The sequence below is a fragment of the Alternaria burnsii genome (assembly GCF_013036055.1).
Source record: "Alternaria burnsii strain CBS107.38 chromosome Unknown 705, whole genome shotgun sequence".
Taxonomy (NCBI): domain Eukaryota; kingdom Fungi; phylum Ascomycota; class Dothideomycetes; order Pleosporales; family Pleosporaceae; genus Alternaria; species Alternaria burnsii.
Genome location: NW_024066107.1, coordinates 336,712 through 360,227, shown reverse-complemented (window position 1 = coordinate 360,227; position 23,516 = coordinate 336,712). Strand labels below are relative to the sequence as shown.

Here is a 23,516-nt window from a genome sequence, read left to right as displayed (position 1 = left end):
AGCTGCGAGGCCGCCCCTGGTGATAGCGCGGAAGGCGTCTTGGCGCGGTGAGGACTGGCGCGTCTACATTCCGAGCTTCATCAACTTTCTTTGACCCGCCCAAATCGCGCAATCACCACCACCACATCAAATCGACGGCGCGCGAAAACACGGAATCATGAGCTCCGGGCGCCCTGTTGCAGGTGTCCACCAGGACTACATTGCGAAAATCCGATATTCGAATGCGCTACCTCCTCCACCATGTCCACCAAAGCTGCTGGACATTCCCAACACTGGCCTTTCGAGCGGCCAGTACACATCAGCAGGTTTTGCGTCGAGACTGGCGCGGGATCAGTCGCTGAATATTGAGGCTGATGCTGAGCTGGGAATGCCCATCGACTTGGTGGGTATCCCCAAGGTATTCGATGGAGACGAGTCTGGTAAGAACGAACCCGCGGCGCAACCGCCTCACGACGACTAACGCGTCGAACAGCCATCCAGGCGATGCCTCACCCACCGCCGCTCAGCACAGCAGACAGAGCGTTGATGCGACCGCCGAACCAGCTTGGCAAGACGCAGACCAATGCCCAGGGCGCGACCTTCCTGCGACGAACAGAATACGTCACATCAAGCACAACCGGCGGCTCCAAATTTGAGTCCAGCAACTCGTCCAACACGATGCGCCTACGGAGGAAGCGAAAGCAAGTAGAGACCTCACTAGACGATCCCACAAACATCGCCCGACACATCTTGAAGAGCTTCAACATCGCCTACCCAGCCGACGCCTACAATGGCCAAGACAGCGCCGACCATCTCAGAGCCGCAGAATCAACGCCTGAAGAGCGCCTAGCATGGAACAAGCCCAAGCACCCTAGGAACCCCAACCTGACCTTGGTCGACTCCTACCCCCTTCTGCCGGACTGGGACGCCATGCCCGACACGGGTGGCTACATGGTCTTCAAGTTCACGGCACCGCCCATCAACAACCCGCTCGACCCCTCCTACGACCCACGTCTCGATGTCGCCCTCCTGCGCCCTGCCGGTCAAACAATCCAAGACCAAGAAAAGTACATGGAAGACCGCGAGGCACATCGCTTGGATCCCACCGTCCCACCCCCGATCCCCCGTTGGCAATTCGAATACTTCCTCCCCGCAGACCGCAGCAAGGTCCGGGGCATCAAACGCAACTTCACCACGCACGACCCCAACAATGAAGCCGACATTGACTTTGACATTGCCGAAGACGACGAAGGCCAACCGCGCAAATGCTTTAAGTACGATAACGTGCGTACGTACGAAACGAGCCAGCAGGTTGGCGACCCGTCGGATACTTATGGCGATGTTGTCGCGCTGGCGCTGCACGATCCTGAGAAACATGAGGGTGAGAGGCTGAGGGATACCAAGATGCAGCGTGCGGCGTACTTTTACCCCATCACGCAGAGGACGTCGTTGAGGCCGAGACGGCCGGGCAGGATCGATATGACGGAGGAGCAGCCCAAGGTTGATATTATTGAGGCGGCGGGTAAGGAGCCTGAGGGGGAGGCAAGGAGGGAAGGGTATAGGAAGAGGGCAGAGGGTATTGAGTAGTCTGGGGGTAGATGATTGGGGTTGGGGGTGGAAGGAAGGGGTGAGTGTGCTCTCATCGTTGAAATTTTTAAGAGTCGAGATTGAACCCGTTTGGCATTGTCATCAGCGAGGCGTTTAGTGAGGCTACAGAGGATGTAAGAATAGGATATCGTGGCATATAAGGGAATTCACTCAAAAGATATCTGCTGATTGGTATTCTTTCGATTCATGGTAGAAAATTGCGCGACAAGTCTGTCCTAGGCAAGAGAACACTTAGAGCAACAACAACATCAACTCCTCCACAAACCCTCCGAGGAATGGCACGTCGCATCCCACACATGCGCCATAATTCACTCCTCTAATACTGTTTCCAATAATTTCCACACTTCTCAAATCAACCAATCATAAGTCGGAGTGCCGGAGTGGTTAACGGGTGTGACTCGAAAGAGCAAAGCTCTCATAGATATCACATGCTTTCGGGCGCGCAGGGTAAGCATTATTCTTATAGTCAGTTATGACCTCCACTAACGGCTGATAGTTCGAGTCCTGTCTCCGACGTCCTTTTTTTTTCCTTTTCTCCCCTGGCATACCCCGCCCGAATACCCCATGGGAGGTTTCAAATAGGGCGTCAGACAACAATCAATCCACACTTTTCAACCACGCACATGCTCTAAAGCACACTTCCTCCGAACATCCGATCTCGCCTGCCTTTGGCCCAATTCAAATCCTCTCAAACTCTGCATGGTCGCTAGCAAGTCTCATCATAGCCACCCATTCTTCTCTCGTCTTCCCCATATACATCTGATCTGGCGGCAACACACCAGCCATCCCGGCATCCAATTGCCGTTGCAGGTCATCATCCATTTCCTTTTGGAAAGCCAGTTCGTTCAGCCGCCAACCCGAGGTAGATTGGAATCCTTCTTTGAAGGGTAAGAATGGCTTGATATGATTGTATGCTGCGGGCGAATTCAAGGCCCATTTCTCATGTCCACAACGACCAATGTAGAGTTTTTTGCATGACGGTGGCAACTTTTGCGCGACGTCGTGCCACTTGGATCCTATGCTAGTGAGATAGACGTACTCAAAATGAGCATACTGCAACTTTGGCTGCTGGGAGAGGAAGCCGATAAGAGACGATGTTTCCAAAAGGAGACTTCGTAGCTTCAAAGTTTTCAATGCCGGGAAAACCAATGGTGTATATGTGGAGGCGGGAGGACTGACGCTACCAAAGAGTTTTTCAATGTAGTGCTCTCCCATATCCGGTAGTTGTGGATGTGATGTAGTTATGTTGCGAAACTCAAGCGTTTGTAATGTCTCCGATGCGTGACAAATCAACGAAGCAAGCAACGAGCCTTCGTTGTTTGGAGACTCAAGAAGAAAGTCCACACTCTCGACGTTGAATGAGAGTGTAGTGAGAGAGCTGAACATGTGCTCCAAGGCGGCACTCGTTGCTATAGAGGACGGATGAATCTTCGGGAGGACTAGACTCTGGATGCGACTATTTGACGCTTGGAGAGCAGAGCTTAGCAGTTCAAGGTGCTTCCAGGTCGTGCTACATCCAGAGAACTGTTCACTCACCTCATTGCTGGCTACGTTAGTCTGACACTATCTGGACAGTAGTTTAGTCGTACTCACTCGATGCCGTCTACGAACCCGTAGTTACTCAAGTCGCAATGCCACTGTTGGATTTCGATAGCTTTCAAGCTCGGCATGTGCGCGAAAAGTTTAACCAGTGCTGCTAGGATTCCGTCTGCCCTTTCGCGCTGCTCCTCAACCTTAGAGGCCCAGATCGCTTCCGCCTGCTCAATCAAGTTCCGCTCTTTACCAGGTCTTGCCAGCCGTTCCTCAGCGCGACGACGGATACCAACATATTCGCCCTCGGAATCCGTCTCGAAGTCTTCTGCGTCATACATACTGTGGAAGTCTTCCTCGTAGTCCTGTTCCCTCTCTAGCCATTGGCGATAGTTCGACCAGAAACCTTTAAAAAGAACCAGGTCAGTATCTGCCTGGCCGTGGATAGAATATCCGTTGACCTAACTCACCATCTACGTAGTAGCCAGGACTGAACTTTAGCTTGCGAACATGGCGCGCAATGTCCAGTGCCAACAGCTCATCCACGATACTTTCCAGGGAGCCGAGTTCCATCGTCCGTGAACGGCCGGGATGGATTTTATACTGGCCATCCTCCACTCGACCGAATCCGGTCTGGGCTGAGCCGTCCAAATGGATTGTCTGGAATATCAACGACTTTGTAAGGGTCGCGAAAGTGCGGCATGTTTGAGACACTAAGCGTAGATGATGCTGGGGCAAGTATGAGAAGATCTCGAGGTAAAGTTCCTCAGGCAGTTCCATGATGATGTGTGGGTATGATGATTGGAGGACAACAGACAAGTGTTCTATAGAAAATGGACAGGCGTCGTTCAGCGGGCAGGGGCGTGACTGCGCGATGATTTCGCGATATCAGCCTGTTGGCACGAAGGAGCAAGCGGTGAGGCAGCAATCCCAAAGGGAACTATTATATGAGCGATGCAGGCTAATACATCTAAGTGCATGTGTAGAGACAAGATTATTGGTGAGATTTGCATTCGTTGTTGGCGTTGGGGACATAGCGCCAGGCATCAGCGGCGCTAGAGATCTGGCGACGAAGTGCGGGGCGTTGGTGGTGGATCGCCATTCTCCCTGCAATGCCCGTGCACATTGGGTATTTCTATGGTCTATCGTTACAATGACCCTGCATATACCTCACTCTTTTTCAATCATTTGACCACGACAGCGATGACAGCGACAATGGTTCCAATAAAAGCAATCACCAGTCCAATAACATGAGCATATTCCACGATGTATGTAAACCATGTCTTCTTCACATTGGCTCTGTTTGTAGTGACAACTCTGGTCGTTGGATGTATCGGGCGATTGTCGTAAAGATTTGAATTGATTGGAGGTATAGTGTAGGCACGTTGCGGCGGATGGTAGACTGGTAGTATAGGATCGGGGTTGCGCATGGTGATGCTGTCGGCTCTTGATCAGTTAACATGAAGATGCAGTCATTCAGGGACTAGGCGACTAACTCTATACCTAGGTACGTTAAGGCTGGTGGGCTATTCAGGCGATGCTCAGCAGCAGCGAAACTTGGGAGAAACAAAGTTGAAACTCGATACTGTGTGGGTATCTTGATGTATTCCTTCCCAAATTGTTCGAGAGAATCGTATGTGCAAATGCCAGCTTGCTGCTGTCTTTATTACTATCACAAGTGGCCGCAAAGGAGATTCACACAAAAAGGACCGCCCAGATGGCTATTGGCCCAACTGGAGGCTTATGACGAAAGAGCCTTTGTGCTGTGGCTGACTATGCCGCTAAAGTGTGCTTTTCGGTGGAACTAGAGTGTCTACAGGTCTGATAATTGGTCGCTCCAAGGTTTCTGTGGATAAGCCTAGAGAACCGTGATGCCATTTCATACGAGTAGCGAAACTCATGTTCCAAGGACTACACTTTGTGCTTTCTTCCCTATGACTTGTTCTGAGAAGCTTAGCGGACGAGCCACAACCTTCGCCCTATTCGAATGTCTTACATCCACGTGATCTAAGTCCACCCTATGCAACCGATCTCCGTTGCGACTTGATCTGATGGCTCCCCTGCTACATGTACGCATGCATGCTGTCCAAACTACAGACACTACATAGCTATTATACCACGAGGCTGCCCTTGATTCACCTGACTACCACCGCGATGATTGCGACCACGAGTCCAACAATCGTAGCGATCCCAACGATGTAGATAAACCACTGTTTTACACCAGGTTCAGGCAGAATGACTAGCCTTATCGGCTGCTGAGGCCTCGGTGGCAGCAACTGGTTGTTGTAGGAACCGCCGTGAGATGATGGGTGAGTGTAGGCGCGTTGCGGTAGAACATGTGTAGGCAGTGCAGAGCCGGTATTGCTCCGCGGGGGTAGTCCAGAGTCGTCGTGAACTAGTCGTGGTATCATGGAAAAAGGATACCACATGGCACTGCGATGCGGCGCTTCGACCGTCTGTGATGTTTAGTTTGAATGTGCAGCCAATCAGATTCCAAGCCCATCCAGGCCTAAACCACTTACGGTAACAGATCTCGAGTTGTTGCACTACTGCGCAGTTTCCAGTAACAAACCTCAAGGCGATGTTGAGTGTGTAAGCTCTTGGTATGCCTATCTGTTTGCAGCATCATGCTGAGTTTCTCCGCAGCGTTGAGCTTGATATACTGCGACTTCTCGTAACATACTGTTTTGGTGAGGCATCCGATAGTCATAGCGGTCTGTCACCGCCAGTCCACCTCACTCAGCAAGAAAATTACCACGTGGTCCTTCATACACACATAACCAATAAGATTATACTTATGTCTTAGCTTTGTATCGGTGAAAGGTTGAGAGCGACTGTATTTTTGTTCGACTTCAATGTATAAAGAAGTAAATTCTGACATTCTTGAGAACATCTGACGCGAAGTCTGTTGTGTTGCAGTTCCTACCCACGTGGAGTTATAGGATTGTAAGCGTGGGAATGCCAACCGGGCGGGCCTAGAGACGTAACAGTAGACCGGGTCAGAGCGTAATATTACGAAGACCGCGGTCTATCATGACCTCTGCGCCCGTCCGCTTGACATTCCCACACTTGTAGACGAACAAGTGCACACAAGAACAACGCGTTTCGTTCTGCCTTTAAAAAAAATTCTTCTCTGGATATAGAAAATAAGGTAATCTCACTTACATCTTTACCATCTAGACGCGTGCTATCCAGGATGAGGCTTGCAGTGCGCTTAGGTAAGAGTGGCTTGCTCGTACTACTCACGACTTTTTGCCACGTCTTGCACACAATACGCTACCAAACTAGACGTTGAGGCTCGAAGAGTCGTGGTACTCTCAGCGTTGTTGCTTCTCACCTTCAGCCTGACTGCTAGGGTGGCACGTATCATGCGTAGAATCTGGTGCAAAATCATCTATCTGATAGGCCCAATAGTTGGAGTAAAAAGCTGTCTAGTACGCGCGGGAAGCATGACCTTTCGCCAAAGAAACATTAATCAGAGGCAAGAGGTACTAACCTGCTCAAGTGGATTTCAATTTGTTATCAACAGAGCCGCTGCGCACTGCCAGTGGTAGCGAACTGAAATAGCTATATCAGCTGCTTCTTCCTAGCTAAGCACGTCTTCCGTTGACATTGTGGCGCTGAGTTATGGTGTTGAAGAGATGTGTGTTTAGGCGAACGCGTGCAGCGTGCACATAGGCAAGGCTAGTTACATCCTTACCATACGGACACCCGAGTAGGCTGAAATCCTTGATTTGGGAACACACAAGTGGCTAGTCTCTCGTGTTCCGTAGGACAAAATCTACTTCGTCTTTTGCAGCTTCGAGTATGTGCTCCGCCTTGTACCGTGACGTCCAACCAATCTTCAGGCCATTATCAGCAGCCAACGTGCATCTAAATAGCAATTAGCATTCCTTAATCTTCCCTTTCGTACGATCGGAGTAGACTTACAATCCACCGAGCTGGATTTTTGCTGGAATTCCATCAAGGATTTCTGCCATCTTCTCCTGGATCGCATCGTCCGCATCCTTTACCGTCTCATTGTCGACGACACCTCGTTTCTTAAGCTCAAGGCTGTACGCATCATAGATGTCGTCCCAGGCAACCGAACCAGAAGAAGCGATGTAGTAGCCGCTCTTACCATAGCCTATCGATCTTTTCTGAAGCATTGAGCGGATCAAATCGAGGTATAGACTAGTGTTATCCAAAACATGACATACAGGCCAGGTCGGTCTACCTTCGTCGACTCGATACACCTGACGGAGTTTCTTGGCCGCTTTGATGACAGCAACGGTCTGAATTGAGGTCTTGTTCCCAAAGCCTTCTCCCTTCCCATACACAATGCACGGTACAAAGATATAGCTACGCACACCATGCGCTTCTGCTACCTCGATTATGTTGCAGTTAGCCTTGAGAGCTGGACTAAAGATCTTGAGTGGCGTGTGGTCGATTGCACGCTTTTGTAGTGCATAAAGATCCGGATGAGTGTCGGGCAGGGGTCGCTCTGTCGGCATTCCAACGAATTCCGAAAATACTTTCGCGCCGGTGGTAAAAAGGAAGTGCGTTTGGAGACCGGTCAGTTTTCTGACTTCACCTAGGCCGGCAATGGAGTGTGTGGAGAAGGTTGTGTCCATAACATCGTGGAGATGTAAGACGATCGTGATCTTTTCGTTGATGATCGTTTCTTTGATGCTTGCTGGGTTTGATGCATCGATTGTAAGAGGCGAGGCATTGTACTTCTTGACTGCACTCGCTTGCTCCGATGAGCGCACGAGAGCGAACAGCTTCCCATAAGAAGGGAGCTGTGCTTCATTCCAGCGCGCAAGAAGCGTGCCGCCGAGGTAGCCAGAACCGCCTGTTAAAAGAATGTTATGAGACATCGTAATAAGTTGAAGGAGAATTAATAAACATGTATGAACTGTAGTAATGTATGCGAGGGGTACGCGTATTTATAGAAGATGTAATGTATCCCATGGATCTAACATGTGCGCAATCTGCTAATCGTCATCGTTTCCGTGTACTGCGGACATACGACAAGATTCGGAGCTATTCGGGATTCAGTCCTGACTGGGCTGATGCATCTTGCTTGCAGTATAAGGCGCGCCGCATGATTTGTAACTTGAAGCTATAATGTGTTGTACTCTCGGACAAACAAGGACAACAGGATCAGATGGTGTTAGCTACGCGCACAGACAGAAAATGAATTAACTCGTAGGAGAACGTTGAGATAACCAAAAAGGAAATTCTGCTATACCGCTTACAGGACCCCGTCTGCCTGGGCGAAACCCATTACAGGATTGTGGATTGTTTTGGTGTGTCGGAGTCGGAGTGAGGATCCGTACGAACTTCGGCTCGGTAGAATACCTAGGCAGGTACTATGGCTTTGTTGCCCCTAACCTTCAGCCTAAGGCATGCATCCGATAGGCCTAACGACTAAACCAACAAACCGTCTAGTACGCGCGAGAAGCACCACCCTTCGTTTGAGAACCTGCTGAAGTGGATTTAAAGTTGTTTCCGAACAGGCTGTCGTGTCCTGCCTGTCTATGCAGAACTGCCACTGCGAAAAATCTAGCATATCTTTATCATTTTTCATCCCAGGTTTCGCGATCGGTCTGCATGCGCTCTCCATAATCACGGTGGTTGGAGACATGCCGCCCATTGAAGTTCCGTTACGTCATTTCATGCCTGCTAAATCTTCACAACAACCGCGCCATTCCGCAGCCGACATCGCCATCGCCATCGCCATCGCCATCACACACAGAAGTGATCTCGAAGGGCAGGGCAAATCTGTGTCGTGTTTATCATGTTAGGATATGGGCACTAACTACCCTGGCTAATATGTCCGTGCCAGACGGATCATCCAACGCGCTGACTCAAGGGGCGCGATAATATCGCGAATGATTGACGGATTTATTTGCCGGTGATTCGATCTTTATAGCCGATTTGACTCCTATGCAGTTTTCTCTAGTCTCTGGTCTTTCGCATCTTCTGCTTCTTTTCATCATCTAATTTTTAATCCTAATTTGCGGTCGCTTCAATACTTGTTGCCAATGACTTCAACTATGGCCGGTCGCGATACCTACAAGCCACCCAAAGAACCATCGCGACATGATAGATCGGTAAAACTCTACGACAGTCACGAGGTGCCATCCTGGTACGCCCACAACGCCTGGATAACCACCGGCTACCGTCCCGTCACGAAATCGATACCCCTCTGCATCCGCAGCCTATCTTACCTGCATAACGAGACTGTCAACATCTACTCGCATCTCATTCCTGCCGTCGTTGTTCTTTTGGCCAGCTATTCTTTTGACCGCTATTTCATCAGTCGCTTCCCGCAAGCGACATGGACCGACGAACTCGTCTTCCGAATTTTCCTGACCACGTCTGTGATATGCTTCGGTACTTCCGCTGCGTATCATACGCTGATATGTCATTCTGAGACGTTCGCTAGTCTATGGGTGAGATTGGATTATGTTGCGATTATAGTTCAGATCGTAGGGAGTTTTATACCCGGCCTTTACTTTGGGTTTTATTGTGAAACGCAGTTGCAGAAGGTATACTGGTCGATGGTATGTATAGAATGATACGCGACGGTGCATACGATGGCTAAGAGATTCTTCCAGATCATCACATTAGGAACTTTGACAGCGACTATGGTCATCAACCCTAGCCTTCATGGCCCGAAATGGAAAAGTTTACGCCTGTCGGCTTTTGTCGCTACAGGCTTTTCGGCTTTTGCGCCCATCATGCATGGCGCGTTACTATTCCCTTATGGCCAATTTGACAAGCAAACTGGTCTGCGTTATTACTACCTTGAAGGTGTTCTGATAATGATGGGTGTTTGGTTCTATGCGGTAAGGCAATCATGTTCAACGCCAGCATATTTCTTTGCAATGAAGTGTTGATTGACGAGCGTAACAGAAACACTTCCCAGAGTCTTGCAGACCGAAGAGATACGATATCTTTGGTGCATCGCATCAGCTGTTCCACCTCTTCATCGTTTTAAGTGCTATAGCGCATTATTACGGAGTCATGAGCGCTATGGAGTGGAACTATGTGAACCAGCGTTGTCAGTGGTCGTGAGCACGCATTCGTCTGACCGACGTATTTTCTCAAGTTCACTCTTACCGTCAACGTTTATGCCAACCTTCTGCAACCGCCACCTCCAACCTAGCTGCCTTTACCAATCTGCAATAACGACAACGCCAACGTCAACAAGAAAAGTAGAGATTAATGGACACAGCGAGACTCGAACTTGCATGTCCCGCATCACGACCGCCCGGTGGCGAACTGTCGCAAATTCCGTGCTGAGGGATCCTCATGCTCAATTCAGCGACTTCATGCCGGCGACGCTAAGGCCATTGTGTGCTGGCGCCTTACCATTAGGCCATATGTCCTGGACAATTCTTGATGAGGGACTTGGGAAACGACATATAGATGTAGAGTAAAGGTAGATGGGTTGATAAGGAAGGAGAGGTTGGTGTAGGTTGGCAGCGTCAGGCGAATTGTCTGGCAATCTGTCCTAGCAGCATCGATGCCATCTAATACCCCCCTATTAGCAGATATGAACCAATAATTCGCAACGCCCCCGACTAATTGTTGATTGTGTCTCTATCGTTCCACCGTTCCACATGCCTTGCAGACCTCGCAGGCCTGAGCTCCTCCATCAAAAGATCACTTTGTGAATCCTTTTGTACTCTGCTACTCTTTACCCTTTGTCTAACAACGCCAACTTCAGCTCTGGCTCCGCTTTCATCCGTTTTAACCGAAACAGCTTGATTAGAAGTACCGTCAGTCTTCATTTGCTTCTTGACTTCGGAGTCGGTGGCCAGGCCTGCCTGGCTGAGATAAGGCTCGGTAACTGCGCTCATGCTTTGGGCGATGGTGTGCCAACTTTCCCAAATCAGCGTGTTTTTGGTGCTTCTGATGAATAGCATGAAAACTAAGAACACGGCGACGCTGTGTACAGCTGTGGCGATCATGACTATGACGTATGATCGTGTCGCTCCGGCAGGGTTGGTTGCAGGTCGTCCATTACCTCCGGGCACTTGCGCTGTGACGAAGTCACCACGTAATGTGACTGTACTGTTCGGCGTGCCGTCGGGAACTTCAGTGAAGACGTAAGACTGGTAGTCTGCAAGTACAACGCTCATTAGTATGCTTTGCATTGCTTCAGCTGGGGTCCCACCCTCTTGTAAGATCTCCAACCCAAGCCCTTCGATATTTCTATCCGCTCGAGGGGTTAGTTCTTTGGCATCATCCATCAAATGTACTGTTGGATGTTCTTGTCCAGGCACAAAGATCTGATTGGAACCGGTGAGGGTTATCATGGTATCGATGTTCCCAAAAGGATAATCTTGGTTGGTCATGTTGTTGAACAGTAGCCAAGACTGTGGGTGCAAGGACAAGACGTTTCGCTCTTGTAGAGAAAGCGTCGATGATGAAACAAGCTGCTTCCGTATGTTATCGTAGCGAAATTGACTGCGCTCTGCGTCGTAAAAGAACGTCGGCTCTTCTAGAGGTGCCTGAGAACTTGCTGATATGTTGAATACGTAGGCGTGGAATGTTGGGAGACAGAGACTGAAGCTTAGCTTCGTGTCTGCAAAGTTGTTACCATCCGACCGGTCCAAAATATCCGCGTCTTGTTTGAGGTCGAGCCATTCGTTTCTATTATGATAACGCAATCCCGGAGTTGTATCATTGAAGTTCGCAAGTTTTAAGGGCGGAAATTTCGTCTTGTTTTGGACTTGTTGATCGACATAGCCAGTATAGTTGATTAAGAGAAAGGGAGTGATTGGGCTGGAAAAGTTCTTCCAGAAGTTGGCTTGTAGCTTCGCCTGAGCGGACGGTCCGAAGTCGCAAACAGTTAAATCCCAGGCAGAGGTTCGACCTGCAACTTTGTCCTGACCATAATCTCTTATGAAGTTCCATGATGGCTCACATGCGAATGCTGTTGGCTCGAAGTCCGCGAAGGGAGTCTCGGCCAAGAGAACTGGTAGAAGGCCATCTGGGACCGAGATGTTCCCATGGATTTTGAGATCGTAAAGAGGGGCGGTATTGTTGGGTAGTATTCGAGTATTTGTGATATTTGGTCTGATACAAATCGTGCGCGCATCGACAACGGGGGCTGGACCTTCGTAGGTATGGATGAATGACCGAGATCGAGTATCACTAAACGGCAAAAGCGCTCTCATCATGGAGCCTGTGTCTGAGTAGCCTAGTGATCCATCAGCCGAGCCATTTCCCGTATATTCGGCAAATATTGGCCACGGGCGTGGAGCGCTTCGCCAGTTGGCAGTCAGACTTCCCCTGAACAACAACTCAGGAAGTACGTATGCGTACGGAGAAAGATCACTATTCAAATTAACATGACTTCCGGTCGATCTTTGAATTAAGCCTACCTCGGAATGTAGCCCGCGTTCACGTCGGCCAGCAGAATTGTTGACGTGAACTGAAGCAGAACAGTTGTGATCGATATGATGGCGGCCCATACAAGAAGAACCCAAGTTGGTCCGTTGCGACCGAGCCTCGGATATGCTAATAGAGCATATGGCGCCGCCGAAGACGCGCGCATCAAAGACAGAGGTGCTAGATCTTGCAGGGCAACTCCGGTAGTACTTTCAAGCGCAACGGCGGCAAGCATGGATGACGCGAGGCCGGCTTGCACAGTAGTTGATGTTCGAAGCACAACAGCCGCAATGGCGACAGATCTCGTCATCCAACCGGACAGAGCGATGTCTTTCCAATTCTTGTTGCCACTTGCGGTGAACCAGAGAAAAGTAATGTAAATGATGAATGCCGCAGTTCCAATAACGCTGAGCACGAGTAGAGTGCAGGGCCACTTGCCGACTCTGCGCACAATCTGCGTGACGTGTTATTAGGTTTACGTGTGCAGATCTATTTTGCACGTACTGTCACGGGTCGCCCTCCAGGCACTTCTGCCTTGTGGACAGACACTAGGGTTGTTCGGACATCTTTATTTTTGTGTTGTTGCGCAGAATCGACCGAGTTCTCGTTCGCTACACTGGAATTCTGGTATTCGTGTTCTTGTATAGAAACGCTGGAGCACTCGCTCGCTACGCTGACATCCTGGTATTCGTACTGTTGTACAGAGGCGACATCCTGATCTTCTTGCAATCGTATACGGTCGTTTATACGCTCCCTAGTTTGTAGAGCATCATAGCGTGATGCCATGCTGTACGGATATACGAATCGAAGAGATGAGCCTGTGGGAGAAGAACAATGCCCTTGCAGACATTAGCCTGCTTTTAATAAACTCCATCAACAAGGGGATGACAGATATGCCAAGTTAGTAAGGCTGAGCGACGTGCCGTACGTCTGCAGTATGACGAAAATACTGCACCAGGTGAATCCTAGATGCGTGGTGGGGGCTTGGTGTGGGGGCCAAAAGATCCATTGGCTATGTATAGTAAACACCAATGAGACCATACCTACCATCGCTCGCTTTAGCGCTCTTCATTTAAACAAGAAAGGAATCAACCAGTTTGTATCCCTACACCACCATCCTCCTTGTCATCCACTCCCCAAAACCCCCCTCGGCAACACTCTTACTAAACGCAATCCAAAACGCCTGTTTCTCACTCACAGGATTAGCACACCTCTCTACCATCGCCTTCACGTTAATGCTCTCCAGTCCCTTAATCGCCATAACCTGTTCCGCCCATTCTAAATCCATGCCCCCAAAATCACCACCACCAAGCGGACCACCAAGCCACTCGTTCTTCATACGCAGCATGGTGTCAAAGTCGCTGGGTAAGATGGGCGTAATGGAATCCCAGCCGTGATCAGGCTTGCCAGATATGACGTTCAGAGTAAGGCTGCGCAGAGAAATAGGCGCAGGAATCTCGGTTCCGTCGAGAGCAGACTGCGGCGGTGTAGCAAGGTAGTCGCATAGACTTGCCCATTCCGCGCGGTCAAACTCTTTGCTATATGGCAGCGGTTTCTTCGTCACGCTGAGATGACGTAGAGCGGCACGGCTTCGGGGGGTAAGGTCGGAAAGGAAGGGTACTGCAGCTTCAATGCTGGTGTGGAAGGAGAATGTGTAGGTCGAGTAGAGGATTTTGCTTGCTTCGGCGTGGATTTGGTGGTTTAGAGATAGCAGGGAGGGAACGGTGTGGCGGAGGTGCGATGTGTAGGGGGAGAGGAGGACGCGGTACGTTGTTGGTGTTGTGGTCGTTAGAAAGGGCCCTGCGAATCCATTAGCACATTGTCCAGTTGGCTTCAGAGATTTCCCCCCGGATTGCTTGTGAACGTACCGGTTCTAATATGGTATGTACTCCGCCGTCTCCATGTCCTTGGACCTTGCACTCCCAACCATGGATCCATAGTGCGTACGCTCAAAGTACACGGGTCATTGTTCGTATCTTCGGAGAGGTAGGTGTGGAAGTCGGGAATCAGGTTCGCGACTGAGGTTCCATTTCCGGTCGTGGGCGTCGTCGATGGTAGGAGTAGGTACTCGTATATCATGAGACGGATCTCGAAAGGAAGACGGAGTAGCGGCGATGCTGGGAGAGCGTCGGCTGTGTAGGACGTGGACTCCATTGCAGTAGATGTTTGCCAGGACTTTGGTTTATGGCACGATACGTTTTGTGGGTGTAACAGGTGAAGAGACGTGTCGGATTGCTTTCCGGATACTGTGTAGTCCTCTCTTCTTCAAATACAGTCGTTGGCGTTTCTCAGCCCCTGCAATTAATCGGTGTGTCGCTCCAGCTGACTACACGTCGTTCCAATCAACCAAGACAGATACCACGACGCATACGTTTCGGCCCAAAAAGAAAAGATGCAGTCAATTAGCGCGCGAGTGGGCGTTCTGTGATTTTTTGCTTGTGAGCGACTCAGGGACCATCAAGGTATCACGAAGTCGACGCTTGGGGAAACAGCGCGTACACGCCAGAAAATAAATTCCGACAGCACCATGATGACCTTGACGCATGAGTCGAGGGAGCTTTACCTAGAAAAGTAAGACCCTTGGTTTCTATCCTTGCAAACGGATTAGTCGTGGATCATGGCGGCAGTAGCGCGGAGATAAAGGTCTTGACTGGAATGACGTTCCGAGCATGCCCAGGTGTTATCGCGTTGGTAATGTTGGCGGTGAGCAAACATCGCCCGGCAGTGTTGTCTCGTTGCGATGCCAGTGTTCATCTTTTACGGCCGTACTGTTATATATAATACATGGATTGGTGCCTCTTTTCTACTCTTCAGGTTTACTAAATGTGTCAGCTAGGTTCAAAGGCTGGTGTGCTGACGCAGGTAGCGATATCCGCCTACCAGATAACCTGCAACAATACACGCTCTAGACCTCTCTCAATCTCACGTCGATAAGACATGATATCGCGCAATACTCTGATAAAGCTGCCCGATGAACGCCGAGACGGCTCGCGATCTTGCATAAACGCTCTTCTATCGGGCCTTTCGGAAACGACTCGGAATACATGCCCTAGGCCCACGTGCGTATGTCATAGCGTGGCGGATGGTCAAAGAAAACGAGAAATTTCTCAAAAGGGCCGCCGGGCTTGCGTCAAGGTTGCGTGAGCAAGCAAGCGAGAATTGTTGAAGGAGAAGAAGCGGAGGCAGGATCGCCGGTTTCTCGGCCAAAAAAGGTACGTACCTGCAGCTCGCTAAAATCCTTGCCAAGCTTTCAAGCGTAACATGTGAAGTACCCGAGTACCTCGCTACGACAAGCACACATAGAGGTAATACCAAAGTCAAGAGGAAAGCGCGAAGTTGCTCCATGTTCAATGATATGCATTGCTCAGCTGTAGTAGCAGCTCAACTGTGAACGCCATCGAGCTACCTTGCTCTGCTCTTTGCCCCCTTAAGTCCCTAACCATACCCTAACACAGTAGTTTCCTTCTCATAGTACCGGAGAAGGAAAAAAGCCGACTACACGCAAAATCAGACAAACAAGAATCTTTTTGACTTTATCCCTCCCTTGCGGATTTAAACGCCTCGCGACTGAGCACGTAAATAACCAATGGCATGACATGGACCTAGAAAAAGAGAGGATGCAAGAGGAGAGGAACAAGAGAGAAGAAAGGAGATTGTCATAATACAAAATCTGAGGCCTATCAAGCGTATCATGTAAACATGCTTCTTCGTGCCATCAGTCAACTCAAAGTGGACGCGAGAAAGAAAACGATGACCCTTTGTCGTACAAGCTCGTCATGATGATATGGGTAGCCCATATCCTTCTTAACAACGTGTCAAGTCTCTCAAACGTCTTGAATTTGCAGGAGACGGATCTAGTGCTGGCCGTAGTTTCCGCCCCAGCCTCCGCGGTTGTAGCTACCGCCGTATCCTCCGAATCCGCCGTAGTTGCCATAGCCACTCTGCTGCTGGTGGCTACCGGAATTCTGGTGGCCTAGACCACCGAGTCCGCCATACTGGCTGTTGCCAAGGTGGTTGGGGTAGTTTCCGTAGCCTTGCTGAGGGTGTTGGGGTCCGCCCTGTCCAGGGGTGCTTTGGTTGGCGGAACCGGGGCGACCGGGCTGAGCACCGAGAGCCGATGGGCTGGGTCCACCGCTCTTGTAGTCGCTCGAGGGCTTTAGGGCGTCATCGTTCAAGCCCTGGCTACCCGACTGTCCATAGGAGCTTTGGTGGAAGTTTCCTGGTCGAGTAAAGGTATCGGGAATGGCACCGAATCCAGCAGCAGCAGAATTGGCAGTGGCGCTGGGGTTCTGAGATGCTCCAGAAGCTGAGCGACCGTAGTCACCGAAGCCTGCACCCATACCACTGCCGCGATCGTGGAGCGAAGAAGCGCCGAAACCTCCTGCATTGGCGGGTGAAGCCGAGTGCTGGTCGAACGAAGCTTGGGGAGACATGCCGTAGTGCTGGGGTTGACCGTACATGCCGCCCTTTCCGAACGAACCATAGCCTGCTCCTCCTTGGCCGTAACCACCGAATTGGTTCATGTAGTTAGCGTAGTAGGGGCTGCCATAGTATGGGTGGTTGTATGGGTAGCCTGCACTGTGGCCGTGCTGCGCGTGCTGGCCTTGAGCGCCATGTCCCTGGCCTGCCATAGCAGCCGGGTTAGGGGTATTATGGCCGCTGTTCTGAGCGTCACCGTAACGGCTCTGAGACTGAGAATGTTGTTAGCAAGGGATAATAGAAGGATACAGAATTCTGCGTGAGCTACTGTCCCGACTCTGTCCTTGTCGTTTGCCTTTCCCGTCTCGAGCGACTCAGTTAAATGAGACCGTCGGATTCGTATGGCATAGCGTTCGTGAATGAGTCTGGAGAGCGCAACAGGTTCACTTACTTGTGGGATCTGACTCTGTGAATAAGCCGAGTCAGTAGGTCCAGAGCCGAATGCACTGCCAGTACGCTGCTGAGCAGAACCGGCTTCCTGCTGGCTCTGCGCAATGGGCTGACCGTAGCTTCCATAGTAGTTCTGGTATTGCGAGCGTTGCTCGGAAGTAAGGTAATTGGAGGGGTAGTTGTCTGGGGCGGAGGAGAAAGCACCAGGCTGAGACGGGGCCTGGCTTTGGCCAGGGTAATCGTAGTTCTGCGACTGCGAGTGGTTCGACGCTGGGATCTGCTGGCCGAATGGATCGTATGGCTTCTGCGGTGGCGCGGAGGCCTCCGAGTGGATACCGGGCTGACCGTACCTAGCAAACTGGTTGTAGGGCTGGTTGGACTGAGATCCTTGGTTCTGCATAGCCTGAGATCCAATGGGGTTTGAGGGAGACTGCTGCAGGCTGGGTTGGTGTTGGGGGACGGGAGGGAGTCCAGGGGCCTGCTTTGGTGTAGGGGCAGACTCTTGTTGGGGGGCATCTTGAGATGCTTGGCGAGGAGCGGGAGGGAGAGAGGTCTTGGGCTGGGTAATGGGGGAGTGTTGGGGCGGCTGAGTCCTGGTCTCTGCCTCTTCCCTGTCTTCGTCGACATCTGGGTCCGAGCCTTCGCCCAATCCCATGCTGCCAAACTGAACTGCAGCCCTGTCTACGGCGTGGTTGCCGGGCATGACGACTGCCTCCTGTTGCTCCATTAACCTCCTCTGATAGCTCGCGCTTCGGTGTGGGGTACCAGAAGTCGCCTTCAATGCGGTCGTCTGGAATCCTCCAATTGCGGGACGGCCAATAGGTGCTTGTGTAGGACCGTTCAATGGGGTCGCTACTGCACTTCCAATATCCTTCGAGCTTGCGACAGTGCTGAAAGCTGTCTCGGTTGGGGGTGGATGGGACTCGTCGGGCAGATGCTCGACGTTCTCCTGTGTTAGCTGATCTCCAGAGGGTGTGAGGGTGACGTCAGGTGCAGCATCGTCCACGCTCTTGTCTGGCGTCATCTTGGACGTGTCTTCGGCCGTGATGGGCGGGGTCTCGACGGCCTCATCTGCGACAGGGGGTATAGGCAGTTCTTCTGCCTGCACGGCGGGCTCTTGGGCAACTTGGTGCGCGGGCGTCTCGTCGGGTGCTTGTGCGGGCACTTCGGGGGCTGGAGCAGCAGCAGGCTTCGGTGCTGCCTTGGGAACTGCGGGGACGGGCTTGGGTGCAGCAAACATACTCGCCCAAGTCTTCTTCGCGGCTGTCAGGCCAGCCTCTACAACAGGCTTTATGGCTTCGGGCGTCGCTTCGGGCGCGTGTACGGTTTCATCGTCCTTTTTGGTCTCCTTGGACTCTTCTGGGACTGTGGGTGTGTCCCACGCAGCGGACTCAGTAGTCGGGACTGATCCAGCAGCCGCACGAGGTCCACTGGCGGCGCCTCCACGACCGCCTCGAATTCCACCGCGACCACGATCAGTGCCCCGTCCGCCACGGCCTCCGCGACCGCTGTCGACACCACGGCGGGCTCCATCGGGCCGGCCACGCAGACTGGACGCGCCATCGACGGGCACGACGTTCTCCTTGGCCTTGGAGCGGGACCTGTCCTTTGCTTTCTTTGGGACTTCTGAGAATTGCGAGACAGCGCCTGTAGTGCATTAGCCTTGTGCTCGTCGTGTATACAAATTACGTGATGCAGGCGCAGGACACGTGGGAGGGTCGCGCTTACCCTCACTGATCTTCTCGATGGTGGTCTGCAGGTCACCGTCAGATTCTTCGATTGCGAGGACGAGATCGGCGTCGGTCCAGTCGGGGAATAGCTCCTTGAGTGTGGATAGCTGTGACTGGTAGCGCTTCTTAAGCTCTCCAAGTTCGCCTTGGTCTGCTGATGTGTCAATGTTGGAGGATGCGCTGTCGCCGTTGGTCTTTCTGGGGCCTCGAGAGCCGTATGATGCCCTGCCGCCGCGGGCAGAGCTCCTGCCTCGCGCAGGCCGAGATGGTGCTTCAGACATTGGATCTGTGTGATGTGTGGGCAAGCCGCGGGGGACTTAGGTGTGTGTGTTTGTGTGGGCGGATTGGTGGGCAGGCGAGGTGATGATGTAGAGGGAGGAGTAAAGTTGGGGAAACAGCTAAAGGGAAGCGACCACGTCGGCTTGGCGCTAGAGCTTCCAATGGCTGAGGACGCGGCAGGGTCGCGTTGACTGGGGCTGAGGCAGGCTGTCGTTTATGCAGAAGTAAGGTGAGGGCTGAAGGTCAATTGATCTACGAATAGCTGGAGCGTCTCGTCCCAGCCTGCCATGATGCGCGCGTTAAATCCGTCACGTGCGCATAAGGCGGCACCTTCCCGAACCGCCTGGTCCACTCTCGTCATCCGCCTCACTCCACCCGCCCAGACACATCAACACCAACACGAAGCCATGCAGTCTTCCGCCGGCAAACGCGTGCTGAGCACTCTCGCCTCCAAGATCCACCCTCAGCTCCCCCTGTCGCCGCGAGAGTCGCAGCAACTCCTCAACTTGCTGACCAACTCCTTCCGTACTCATCTCGACCACGCCCACCCCCTCGCCCCCTCCGAGAGCAGCCAGAGGAAACCGACACGAGAGTTGACTACCAGCCATGGCCGGCGCAATTCCTCTCCAAACCGCCAGACGTCGTCGTACGATTCAGCAACTCAGCACATCGACTCCATCTTGAACAACCCTCTTCTCGCCGTGAAGCCCCGTCGGAGAGGGTCAGGACCGGCTGCCATCGATATCATGAGAGACCCCATGGCTTGGTTCATCGATGAGATCGCCACAGGTTCTGCCACTTTGCCAAAGGCCGCCGTATGTCTCGAGTACCTCGAGAAGACCACGAATCCAAGTCCCTTGAGACTTGAGAACGGAAGATCACCAGCAACTGTACTTGCCGAATGGCTCAAAACCAGCAACTTGGAAAACTCAAAGCAGCTTCTCGAGATGTCAATCAAATCAGGGCGCGGCACTCGATTTCTAAACAGATTGGTGGCTCTACTGCTAGCCGAGGGAGAGACCACCGCACTCTGGCGCTGGTTCATTCGATCAAACGAACAACGCGCAAAAGACACCGGACTAGATGTCGCACGAATAGCAACTTTCAAACAACAACTTCTGGCCAAGATGGTTGTACTTTCGGCGGACAACAAAGACGTTATTAGCAGTATGAATTTTTTCATGCAAGCGTTCCGCCTGCTCGAGAACGCAGGATACGAAGCAGCTTATGACGTGCTAAGACCTGCAGGTGGTCATCTTGTAAACCTGATCATCTCCAATCCCGACCATTCAATAGCGCCGCTACTGTACCAGAAATTCCTGCTGTCATCAACCCACTGGTGTGGAGACTGGAGTCGAGCGGTCCAGTCCATGCTCTCACTACACCACCCTACCCAACCTAGTGCAAAACCTGGCCTCATATTTATCCGGGATTCTGCTGGCGCTATCACATACGTGAACGCATCTCCAGGTCGACGGAATTTCCTGGTTAAGCTTTGTCTAGGTGTAGCCCGGCAACTGATGGAAGAAGAGAATTTTGCGGAAGCGCAGAGCGTTATGGAGTTCACGAAAGAGCACTTCCCTGACATGGTTCTACGGAAACAAGCGATCGTGCAGCAGCAAACAGCAGAAGAGAAGATAGAACGCAGAGAGAGGAGGAATTTGGAACTACTGGATCGCCTGGTCTTAACTTGAATGGTTTTCTACGCATTATTTCACAGATTGTATACAACTGCGACGGAATCGCAGTTGTTTTTGGGAGGATGTGTCGTATACATGAATCCTTGTGTATAGGCCTAATGGTAGTGCACCGGTGGCCTGGGCGTGCGGGGAGACGCCGTTGCTGGGCAGGCGTCATAACACGCGAGCACAAGATCTGCGAACACGATGTGCGCAATGCTATGCAAACATGATATAATAAATCTCACGATCTCTCACGATCGATTCCATTGCTCTACGAGCTAATCTAATTAAGCCTCCGATTGACTTTTGGTATCGCTAAAAAGAAACAAAAATCGAAATCGAACATGTCGTGTCATCGTGATCTCATTGCCCCGCTCTATGCCTTGAGCTCACCACCGTCGGTCTCCTCTGGCCAGACATCGTAGCCGAAAGTGTCCTTCATGTTGACAAAACGTGTGTGCCGTCCCTTGGCGACCTCCTCGACGGCGTCAAAGTCGGCCTTGCTGAGCTCGGGGATGAGCCAATTGCTCTCGATGCGCTTAGGCGTGGAGCTCTTGGGCAGGACAACGTAGCCGCGCTGAAGACCCCATGCGAGCAGTACTTGCGCAAGGTCGTGACCGCTTCGCTCGGCAACTTCGTTGAGCTTGGGGTTGGTGCGGACCTTCTCGCCCGTGCTGGGAACTTGGTTCTGGGACCCGAGCGGCGAGTAGGCAGCGACGAGGATGTCGTTTTCCTGGCAGTACTTGACGAGGTCCGTGTTAGGGAGGAAAGGGTGGACTTCGATCTGGTTGATCATGGGCTTGACCTTCGCGATCTGAAGCAGCTTCTTCAGGCCGGGGATAGTCCAGTTGGAAACTCCGATCGCCTTGGCCTTGCCGGAGTTGTAGATCTCCTCCATGGCGCGCCATGTGGGCTCTGGGTTCTCTGTGAGCTCCTTCTTGATGATGTACTTGCCATCAGCACCCAACTTGGGCTGGTGGTTGTCATCGCTCTCTGCGGCAATGGGCCAGTGGACGAGGAACGCGTCGATGTAGTCAACGCCCAAGTTCTTCAGACTCGACTCGAAACTCCACTTGACCTCCTCGGGCTCGTGCAGGTGGTTCCATACTTTCGTGCAGATGAAAAGGTCCTTGCGTGTGACGTTGGGGTTCTCCTTGAGGAAATCGCGGACGGCGTCGCCGACTTCGCCTTCGTTCTGGTAGAACCACGCGCAGTCGAGATGGCGGTAGCCCGTCTTGAGCGCTGTGGTTACGGCAGCGTACGTCTCGCCAGATGCGCCTTCGCTGGCAAAGGTGCCGAAACCGACGGCTGGCATGATGACGCCATTGGACAGCTTGAAAGACTTCTGGTTCGCGAGGGGTGCCATGATTGCGATGTTGTGATGCTGGAAATGTGAAAATGTGATGTAGGTTCAAAACAATGAAAGGTGTCAAGTGATTTGGAGATGGTTTATTCAGCGGCAACAGCGCGTGCTGGGACTATTGTGCTACATATATCCAGCGTAACCTTGGTCCGTCTGAAATTTCTTTCTTCAAGGTTTCATCATCGACCATGCCTAACCATGAAGCTCTGCCGGCCGTGACCTCACACCGAGAGATTCCGATCGCAGAGGCATCTCGCAGGCATCGGTCCCATTGCGAAAAAACTCCATAATAGTCCCATCCAACAGTTTCACGTTGGCCCTCTGGTGTTGGCCCTCGTCATCAACAATGACGTCGGTTGTGGATTCAGGGTCCACAGCACGGGCCGAGCGAAGCCATTTTAATTTCTGGCGCGGAAGTTTTGCCGACTTCATCTTCGTTCGCAAGGAAATGTGGAACGATGTAGTCCCAATAGTCGTGCGGCTCTGCCGTTGTCAGCCACTCGTTTAAGCAGATCGCTAGCTGCCTTCGCCCTAATTCGGCGAGCCGCGGTTACCTCGCCCCACCCACTGCTCGTCACTACCAGGAACTGCTGGGAAGTAACGCCGTGTCTGTCTGCAAGCTGCCTGTACCGTCTACACATCCTGCTACAATCGTCTCAGCTATTCCCACATGTCGCATATGCACGCCAACCACCTCTGACAAGCGGTGTGCCGTGCCTTATCTTCCGGCCGCGCTCTGCGTCCGGTCAAATGAGGCTCTGCGCTAAGCTTCGACGGCATCGGCGAGAGGTATACAACGCTGTTTTTAGGTGTTGTGGCGACTCACAGCACTACGCTGCTATCGGTCCCCAGTTTTCGGCGATAATACGGCGGTGACGGTATCCTACACATTCTCTGGTTCAGCAAACTTCTCCACTAGTGCTGCCATGCACGGCCACTTCCGCATGGTAATGATGTCGCACTGTGGGTACAGAGGTACTTGTTGAACGCTCACAGTGCCAGAACGTGGTTGGTGTGGCCGGCCTGAATCGGGATAGCGAAAAGCTCCTGCGAAACTTTCTAGAAGAGATTGGCGAATAATGATGG

The 23,516-nt window shown here is 51.8% G+C and overlaps 9 protein-coding genes across 9 annotated transcripts; 3 read left to right on the top strand and 6 right to left on the bottom strand.

The window, feature by feature from the left end:
* Positions 1–157: 157 nt before the first annotated feature.
* On the top strand, positions 158–1,566 carry GT037_000138 (paf1-domain-containing protein; the record flags this gene model as incomplete). The annotated part of the gene is made up of 2 exons (XM_038925185.1): positions 158–419; positions 473–1,566. 2 exons carry the CDS (start codon positions 158–160, stop codon positions 1,564–1,566), a joined length of 1,356 nt encoding a protein of 451 aa, XP_038791041.1.
* A 699-nt stretch (positions 1,567–2,265) lies between these two features.
* Positions 2,266–3,897, bottom strand: GT037_000137 (uncharacterized protein; the record flags this gene model as incomplete). The annotated part of the gene is made up of 3 exons (XM_038925184.1): positions 2,266–3,130; positions 3,181–3,523; positions 3,588–3,897. The coding sequence occupies 3 exons, from the start codon at positions 3,895–3,897 to the stop codon at positions 2,266–2,268; spliced, it is 1,518 nt and encodes a 505-aa protein (XP_038791040.1).
* Positions 3,898–5,252: 1,355 nt separating this feature from the next.
* GT037_000136 (uncharacterized protein) lies at positions 5,253–5,546 on the bottom strand (the record flags this gene model as incomplete). Its single annotated transcript, XM_038925183.1, has 1 exon — positions 5,253–5,546. The coding sequence occupies one exon, from the start codon at positions 5,544–5,546 to the stop codon at positions 5,253–5,255; it is 294 nt and encodes a 97-aa protein (XP_038791039.1).
* A 1,323-nt stretch (positions 5,547–6,869) lies between these two features.
* On the bottom strand, positions 6,870–7,976 carry GT037_000135 (uncharacterized protein; the record flags this gene model as incomplete). The annotated part of the gene is made up of 2 exons (XM_038925182.1): positions 6,870–6,990; positions 7,048–7,976. 2 exons carry the CDS (start codon positions 7,974–7,976, stop codon positions 6,870–6,872), a joined length of 1,050 nt encoding a protein of 349 aa, XP_038791038.1.
* Positions 7,977–9,158: 1,182 nt separating this feature from the next.
* On the top strand, positions 9,159–10,182 carry GT037_000134 (adiponectin receptor protein 1; the record flags this gene model as incomplete). The annotated part of the gene is made up of 3 exons (XM_038925181.1): positions 9,159–9,668; positions 9,723–9,953; positions 10,021–10,182. The coding sequence occupies 3 exons, from the start codon at positions 9,159–9,161 to the stop codon at positions 10,180–10,182; spliced, it is 903 nt and encodes a 300-aa protein (XP_038791037.1).
* Positions 10,183–10,691: 509 nt separating this feature from the next.
* On the bottom strand, positions 10,692–14,661 carry GT037_000133 (uncharacterized protein; the record flags this gene model as incomplete). The annotated part of the gene is made up of 5 exons (XM_038925180.1): positions 10,692–12,453; positions 12,501–12,961; positions 13,012–13,261; positions 13,719–14,307; positions 14,376–14,661. The coding sequence occupies 5 exons, from the start codon at positions 14,659–14,661 to the stop codon at positions 10,692–10,694; spliced, it is 3,348 nt and encodes a 1,115-aa protein (XP_038791036.1).
* A 1,700-nt stretch (positions 14,662–16,361) lies between these two features.
* GT037_000132 (uncharacterized protein) lies at positions 16,362–19,387 on the bottom strand (the record flags this gene model as incomplete). The annotated part of the gene is made up of 3 exons (XM_038925179.1): positions 16,362–17,198; positions 17,378–19,023; positions 19,105–19,387. The coding sequence occupies 3 exons, from the start codon at positions 19,385–19,387 to the stop codon at positions 16,362–16,364; spliced, it is 2,766 nt and encodes a 921-aa protein (XP_038791035.1).
* Positions 19,388–19,675: 288 nt separating this feature from the next.
* Positions 19,676–21,079, top strand: GT037_000131 (uncharacterized protein; the record flags this gene model as incomplete). Its single annotated transcript, XM_038925178.1, has 1 exon — positions 19,676–21,079. The coding sequence occupies one exon, from the start codon at positions 19,676–19,678 to the stop codon at positions 21,077–21,079; it is 1,404 nt and encodes a 467-aa protein (XP_038791034.1).
* Positions 21,080–21,443: 364 nt separating this feature from the next.
* GT037_000130 (aldehyde reductase 1) lies at positions 21,444–22,433 on the bottom strand (the record flags this gene model as incomplete). The annotated part of the gene is made up of 1 exon (XM_038925177.1): positions 21,444–22,433. The coding sequence occupies one exon, from the start codon at positions 22,431–22,433 to the stop codon at positions 21,444–21,446; it is 990 nt and encodes a 329-aa protein (XP_038791033.1).
* Between the last annotated feature and the right edge of the window lie 1,083 nt (positions 22,434–23,516).